The sequence below is a fragment of the Spea bombifrons genome, chromosome 4 (assembly GCF_027358695.1).
Source record: "Spea bombifrons isolate aSpeBom1 chromosome 4, aSpeBom1.2.pri, whole genome shotgun sequence".
In the NCBI taxonomy this organism is placed as follows: Eukaryota; Metazoa; Chordata; class Amphibia; order Anura; family Pelobatidae; genus Spea; species Spea bombifrons.
The window spans coordinates 75,752,733-75,761,105 of NC_071090.1; the positions used below are offsets into that span (position 1 = coordinate 75,752,733).

The 8,373-nt window shown below is 40.9% G+C and overlaps 1 protein-coding gene across 1 annotated transcript; it reads left to right on the forward strand.

Moving 5' to 3' along the window:
* Window positions 1-252: 252 nt before the first annotated feature.
* Window positions 253-7,268, forward strand: C4H15orf39 (chromosome 4 C15orf39 homolog). Its single transcript, XM_053463731.1, has 2 exons — window positions 253-3,553; window positions 5,945-7,268. The coding sequence occupies exons 1-2, from the start codon at window positions 253-255 to the stop codon at window positions 6,490-6,492; spliced, it is 3,849 nt and encodes a 1,282-aa protein (XP_053319706.1). The 3' UTR covers window positions 6,493-7,268.
* Window positions 7,269-8,373: the final 1,105 nt, after the last annotated feature.

Sequence of the window (8,373 nt, forward strand, 5' to 3'; positions counted from 1 at the left end):
GTGTGCTAGTTTTAACTGTACATGTGCCAGCCTTAGTTCTGCAGCCCTTACATATACACTGCCTAGTGTGCATTGACTAGGGGTGCCAACAGTCATCTTGCAAACTGTCCCTTGTATGTGGTAATTATGTGGCTTATTAATTAATCATTGTTATGCTTCACACATGTGTGGTTTTGATTTTGATATACATTTTTTTTTCTTACAGGGGAAGGGTTTCAGTCCCAAAGAAGACCTACAGATACAGTAGTCAAGATGGCTGGCAAAAGGCAAACAAATGACCTGGATCACATGTCCTTCGGTAAACTGCCACGGGTGGAGGTGGAGGCACAGAACTGTTCGCTAACCTTTCCTGGGAAGACTTCCCACGAGGAGATGCTAGCTTACTCATCTGTTATGGCATGCTCCCTGCCAGCTCCTGAGCGGCATACAACACCTTGGAGTTCTGCTTCATCCTATTTGCTGTGTGCAGACAGCGCTCCAAGCCAGCATTTACAGACTGAAGAAACCTCTGCTAGGTGTAACAGACCAGAAATAGAGAGGTTAAACAACCACGCTCAGTTACGTGAAATTCCTGGCAACCATCTAATGATTCAACCACACCATCAAATTATGAGGTACTCCATGCCTTCCACACAAGGATACCCTCCACTTGTAATGCCAAGACCTGTGTATAGAAGCCCTTCTAATTTTGTGGATGCAGGCTATGGTACACATCGTCCACCTCTAGGATTTCCAGTAGGATCACCTATACGTACTCATGCTGTTGAATGGAACTCAACAAATCTTGCATATCCATCTGTATGTGCAACTGGTGGAAACAAAAAGCTTCCCCCAACTCGCATAGGCCCCCCAGAACATGTCAAGAGCCCTCATGTTTTATCACAGGGCATGAAGGAACTTAGCCCTGCCCTTAGACATAGGGGGGATACAAGAATTTCTGGTTCCCAGGGAGAGCCCTTTAGAGAGCACTATGGTTTGTTTGCACAGCCTAGTACATCTCTTCACCATTCTCAATTTGATGCTTCCATTGGGTGGCAAAGGGGCTCTGCATTCAGCCCCCTTACTCCTGCACGCCATACCTACCTATCTAGTGCTTTCCAGGATAGTATGGACAATGGTTTGGGGAACTTTCAAGGGATGAATTATTATAGCCCTACAGGAGCTGGTTATTCTCATAGACCCTCTTCCTATAATTATAGTATGGACACTACTTTACTACCTCCTATTGCTAGGACATTGCTCACCCACTCGAATGGAGAACTCATACAAAGTCCAGCCTATAAAAACAGGGACCGAAGAGTGAGTTTACCTAATAGGAGAATGAATGATACTAATGCAGACCGTATGCTGCAACTGGAGACACCAAATTTAGATCAACGTTCATGCTCGGTGCAGATGGACAAGGATGTGCGGGTTGCATCTTCCCAGGCAGACCAGGATCTACAAGTGGGTTTGGCTCGCATAAGCAAGAGCCCTCGGGTTCAGTATTCACATTTGGACAGGAACGTGTGCATGGTCTCTTCTAAGGAGGGGAATGGGCTTGCTCTTGGCTTGAGTCAGTCAGGGAGGGAACAGCAGGTGGGGGATGTTCTCGGAGATCCTTTAATGCAGAAGATTGTCCAGAGCCCACCCCCTTCTACTGTGTTCACTGATGGCCATTTGCATTATTCTAAAACTTCTATACCCTCACAGATGCACGCTGTCTCTGATTCTCACAGTACCCATATTCAGCAATCCGATGTGGATGGCGAAAACGTTAGACATTCACCTTCAACTCCTACTAATATTTCTGGGGACCAAATTAGTATAAGTCATGAAAACCAGAGGTTGACTCCTCAAGAGTCGGCAATGTCGAGTACTAACTCTGCATGTCACTCAACTCCACCGGCAACTGAGGTTAACATTAATGGTCCCCACTCCCCTCCTATGCCAGTCATTAATGACGTTTTCAGCCTGGCTCCATATCGAGACTACCTGGAGGGTACAGCTCCTCATCCTTTTCCATTGTTGAAGGAAAACATTGCTAAACATAAAGCATTGTATTCTCAGCCTGCACCACAAAAAACAAAGGAAGTTGGGAAGGGATCTGATGAGTCCCTGCAATTGAACAGTGTTAGTGAGCATCTAACCCCTTCTGACATTAACCTTACAACTAATATACAGGAGAAAGATTTGAAACAGGCAGAAGGGGCGGTGCTGGACCTGAGCCTGAAAAAGTCACCTAATCCAAGCCTCTCTCCTAATGGTCAGAAGAAGTGCCAACATCATGATTCAATGGATAGCCCATCACAGTTTCCCAAGGCTGGCTACACAGAAGCCACAGCAGGCTACCTGTTTGAGCAACCCATACAAACCATATCTGACAGACTTTCACACCCCAGCAAAGGCAGCCCCTTACAGACCAATGCCCAAACAGGCGCAGACTGCCTCTCCACAACAGCCATTTCCTACCCCTCCCAAACCTCCATGCAAACGACCAGATACTGCCATACACAGACTGCAAATCGGTGCTCTCCTGGGGCCTGCTTACCACCATCGGTGTTTGCCTGCCCCATACAGCCTCCGACGAAATATGCAACTCAAACCATGTTTCCTCTTCAGGTAGCTCCACCAAGTAACCCAAACGTTCCTCTTTTAACCCCCAAAGGTCTTTCTCACCGCTCTACTCCACTTCAGACCCAATTCTTGGAGCATAGAAAGGAAAGAACTATATACCCAAAAGATTCTCCACATTTGCTGTCTCTGACCACAGAACAGGATAATGAGGCAAATGGCTTTCACAGTTCCAAATCTTTCATGTTTAGAAAATACAAACTAATGAAACTTCCCTTCAGTGGAGGAGAAACTCAGACAGCAGAAAATAATTCTGATTCTCATGTTTTAACCAGCCCATTCCAACTGCTCTCTGAGTCAGTACAGTCTCTTCCCCCAAGTGCTCCTGAGTCTTCTCCAACTCTTGGTGAAGCCAATGTTTCTTTGGCAAGCGGAGAAGAGACTGCTGGATCAGGGCACCACTTCACTGAGTTACACCGTTCTGTGCGTGTAGCCATCTCAAATTCAGTTGGATCTTCCCCTCCTGGTCTACTTCAAGACTGGCAGTTAAAATCCAAAGAAGATGAGAGACCCAAGTCTCCTATGAAGTCAAAAATGAGTTCAAGGTCCAGTGAACCCTCCCAAGATCATGAAATATGGTTGGCCATTGATGGTGTCCGCATGCTCTTGCATAAAGTACTGTCTCAGTTGGAAACCTTTATGTTCACAAGAAGATGCCCCTTTCCTCATGTTATCCGGGCTGGTGCCATCTTTATCCCTATCTATCTGGTAAAGGAGGTTCTTTTCTCTGAGCTGCTGGGACCATCTGTAGATCGTGTATTGCAGAGGCACAAAGTAGAACTTCGTCCCACTACTCTATCTGAAGAGAAACTCCTGAGGGACACAGAGCTGAAGAACTGCCCATCTCGCATGTTGAAATTACTTGCACTTAAACAACTCCCTGATGTTTATCCAGACTTACTACACCTGTACTGGGGATACTGCATACAGAAGCAGCTTGGTAAGTACTACATCCTGTACGGCAGGAAACACTCTATTGCATGTTTTTTTTTTTGCTTCTGCTAGTGGCCCTTTAAACAGTACTGCAGTGATGTGCAAGAGAATGCTTATTATGGGTCTTGCTCACTGCATGGAATTCTGCGTGTTTAGTCTTCTTGACCATGGAATGTCTCAGTGGCCATAAAATTTGTTGAGAACTTTACTCTTTAGTTTTCTGCTATTAACCATGCTGTGCTATACTCATACCCACTTGTCAATGCATATAATTGATCTTCTGCAACAATATGGTACTTTCTATCTACATTTATCCCTTTCTGCTCATCTTGTGGTGATTGAGTAAAAAACAAACAAACCAAAAACATTAAAAAACCCACACTGCTACAGTGTACTGTGGGATGCAGTGCCTGTGTAATTGTGGCCTTTCAAAACTATTTTTGTCTTTTCTCTATATATCTACCAAGAATAGTGTTTAACAGGACAGTATTGTTAAACATTGTTCTCACTCAGTGTAAGTGACAATTACAGGCTGAACGTGCGTGAAACAATCAAATAATCCAATATCATAATGATTGCATTGTTTCTTATTTAGAAACTCTCATCATCTATGTAGACCCGTCCACTGTTTTTAAGCAGTAACAACATAAAAAAGAGCCGTTTGACTAGCTCTCAATGTCTTTTTGTTCTTTCATTCCATAAAACACCACTGTGATATATTTTAAGTAGCACTAAAGCATGCAAGGTTAAAGAAGCCGTTAACCTTCATTAGCTTATTTCTCGCAATCCTAGAATCATGTCAAAACCCAGCTGTAAGGTAAAGACTAAATACTCTAAATATTCTGTGTTCAGCAACATATGTAGTACTATTGCAAAATTATTCTGCTTATTCTATTTCAGATTAATTGTTTTAAGAAACTGCACATGATTCTACTGACTGCAGCTAGGTAGTTTTATGGCCTACATCAGGGTTGTCATACTTTAGGTCTCATGGGGTGCTACAAACTTAATCATTTTCAACCATTTTAATTGAGCTTCCTGTGCAGATGGGATATCCCTGACTACTTGCAGACCTTAAGTTTGGCACCCCTGGCATACACAGTTTAGCATGATTAGATCTCAGGGGCCTTCATGATTCTGTCCTGTGCCCCATGGGCTCATGTCCCTATACTTTATATCTTCCAGGTTCCAGCACACAGTCTGGGCTTCTTACACACAAGTACGTATGTGTTCCTTTCAAATCACACAACACAAATGAGCGTGTGTATCTTTGAGTGTATGTTCTTGTAGATACATTTTTCTGACTTATATTGTGCAATTGAGTAAGAACATATTTAGGATTTTTCCCCATCTTAAAGCTGGAATCCCTGTGACCACACAGAAGGTAACTTGACCTACAATACACGAACAGCTACCGGTCCAAACGTAAAGATAATTTGTGAAGGTGCACTTGGGCCAAGCTCACCTATCAAGTTAATCTGCTCTAAGACCCTTCTTTTTACAGTTGACGGTGCATATTATGGAAAATTGTCTATAATATGTGCTTGTTTGGTGGGAAACAAGACTAAGTGCATGTGGGACAAAACACAGGAAGGTTGTCAGGTGGCACTTTACACAATATGAGGTATGATAGGCTTAATGTTTTTGGGGGCTTTAATCCAAAAGATTTGTGTGAACCCCATCTATAACACAAATCTTATGAATAACTGTGCTTATGCTAAAGAAAACAATATGTATGACCAGAAACTGTCTTTTTTTTTTTTTTTTTTTTAATTAATCTAAGGATCCATGTAGACCACTGGGGGCCTTAAGCAGTTGGTTATATGGTAGTGCCACTCCAGCAGCAAAGATAGACCCACAGTATGGAGGGTTTTGCTTGCAAGATAACAATAATCTTCAAAACAATGTGTGTTTTTAACAAAAAATCTCACTGCTCACAGTGTATCCTAAAAGTAAAATTTGATGTTCTTGTAACAGAATCATTGTCCAGAAAATGCAGTAATTTTGTTTTTGTTTGTTGAATTATATATTGCATACTCTGTATAATATATTTGAATGCCTTTTCTTTCTGTCCGGTTTATATTAATTGCATTGTTTTTGTTGCTTAACCTGCTAAAGGTTTTGTTGATATTTTTAAAGGCTTCATGGAGTAAAATTTTTGTATACATTTTTTTTGTCTTCTTTATTTGTTCTTATAGTTAATATATTAACTGTTTCTCCCTCAGTTTTTTTTTTCCCAAAGTGCGTTTCCCTTCAAAACGCATTTCTCATACTCGCCTTTTTTTATGATAGGTTTTCCTGTTTTGTATTTGATAATACTTGATTACTAGATTTATCACGTTTTCCCTTTTTAGTATTTTTCCTCTCAGACTTAAGTTATTTGTACTTCTCTTGATAGATAACAAACTGTGTGTTGGACTCAGAGTGGAGAAGGAGTGCCCGCCGAAAAGAAAATTAAAACATGCTTCATTAGATGGAGGGAATGTGAAAGTAGCTTCATTTCAGAGAGAGGACACCTCTGTCTCTAAGCTTCACAGAGCTTCTAAGCGTCGTGGAAAGCAAGTATATGAAACTCAGAAACGAAACCCTTCTCAAGTTAGAGGTGGAGTCATCAAGAAGAAGAGACAAGTGGTTCATAAAAAAGTTGGTGTTGGGAAGCGCACAAAATTTACATACAGAAGGAAAGGTCCTCGTAAAAAACTTTCAGGAAAAGGCTTTCCGGACCTGGTTGGAAGACGCATCCTTCATTTATTTGATGATGGTGAACAGGAAGCTTGGTTTCGAGGTAGAGTCTTGCAGGTGCACAGACGATCTAGCAACCCCTTGGACACACAGTATGAGGTGTGGTATGATGACGAACCTGGCACTCGTTACTTTTTGGAATTGCTGCAGGACTATGAAAAAGGCTGGCTCAGATTTGAAACCTCGGCTGTTAAACAGGATTAGGTGGATGATCTGTGATTTACTTTTAAAAATGTTACAGAGCACATTAAATAGAATGTAATACCTGTATCTAGAAATTTTTTTGTGACAAGTAAGAAAATGTTAGGAATTGTGAATGTTTAAGTCCCCTTAACGCCCAGTATGCTGCTTTTAAGGTTGAGGTGGGGTCAGATTTTTTTTTGTGTGTGTGTGTCCGCGGTTAGAGGACAGCAGGCTACATTAAATACCACATTACGTGGGTTGATGTGGTTTTCATAAGTGCCTTATTGCTGTTCTGTACAGATATGTACAAGCTCAAATCCATATTGGATTGAGTTTACTAGATAAATACAGTTGGAGATCATTTTATTGTTTTAATGATAGATCACCCCTTTGTGTGCTACGCAAGGATAAGTCCTATTCAGTCAGTTAATTTGACCTTAAACAGATAGGTAATTATACTTGTCAGTTTACTTGACCATTGTTTCCTCGGGTGCCCTCTCAAGCGAAGCCTGAACCCTAGTTTTACTTGTCCCTTTGAGCCCTCATATCCATTGGGAGCCCATGAATATAGCAAAATTTCAGGTACTCATAGCTGCGAGATGTGGTTTATTGATATTAAGTAACATAGCTCATCTGAGTGCTGCATTTTGATAGCCCCAACCCAAACCTTTACACTAAAACATAATGCTTAGTGATCTAATAATATCTTATTTATCACATTTAGTTCTCATATAAAACATATGGTTAAGTAGTCAGATGACACAGGAAACTCTCTATGGGGTTTTACCAAATTAAGTGTCTTTGACTACAGTAACTGACCAGTACTATTTATGGCCTTTACCTGAAAATGACACTTCCCAGAATTGGCAAAAACCAATATGTCTGCTGCTCACCAGATTAGTGGACCTACGAAAATAATAATTTTCACCAAGGATCACGCGGTTGTTGTTTATCACGGTCAGATCAACTTTATTTTATGAACATTTTTGACTTTGTACATGTGTAGTGGTGGCATTGGCTGTACGCTACCCACCAAGTGAAACTGGAATAGCAAACACTACATAATTCAGATTATCAAGTAGGTTATTTTAGGTGTAAAGTGATTCTGTACTGAATACACCTGTATATGTCATGAATGATGAGCTTAAATTGTATAAATAGACAAGTATGTATACTGAAAAATGCCTGTTTAAAAAAAAAAGTGTGAAATCAAAAGTCCATTCAAAACTTTGACAACCAGGGCCTTCAAAAGGGAAATAATTAAAAAGTATTATTTACTGTTAGAGCTCTTTCCAACCCTAATTTCTGGATGTGTGGAAGATGTTCAGTCTCATGTTGAATAGGAGTCAGTACTGCAGGTAAATCATAATGTAGATGAGAAACTGGTGCTGAAGGGTTTTTTCCACTGAAAATGTTTGCAGGAGAGTTGCAGCTTCAGCTCACCAGTTTCACTAGGTATTATGAAAGCCCACACCTAATGCCCCTTCAAGAAGGAATGGCCATGAATAATACATTGTTCAGTCGGTGGAGTGATTCCATTTCCTGAAATATCGCTAATCCTACTATGCATTTTGCAACTCAACCCTCACAAGAGACGCTTTCATTGTGCACATGGTCAGGGAGTTAAAGTTGCCACTCACCTGAAAGCTTCCATTTTATTGAATCAATCTTTAAGCATAATAACATAATAGGTATGACTACTATAATAGGTATGCGTACGAATTTCCTTTTCATATTTCCATCATACACATGTACTTGGTGTGGGGTTTATACATCGGTTTACCCATTTCATAGAAAATGTTTACATTGTTGGTGGGAACCCATTACCAACCCTTGTAAACTGTAAGCTTATGTTAAGTATAGTAGAGTAGTATTTATGAAAGTGGGTGAAAAGCAATTTAA

Excerpts from the sequence above, each read along its gene's own strand:
- C4H15orf39 (XM_053463731.1), top strand. The coding sequence starts at position 253 with ATGGCTGGCAAAAGGCAAACAAATGACCTGGATCACATGTCCTTCGGT. Across the intron at positions 3,554-5,944 it reads CTGCATACAGAAGCAGCTTG|ATAACAAACTGTGTGTTGGA; the intron begins GTAAGTACTACA and ends TTCTCTTGATAG.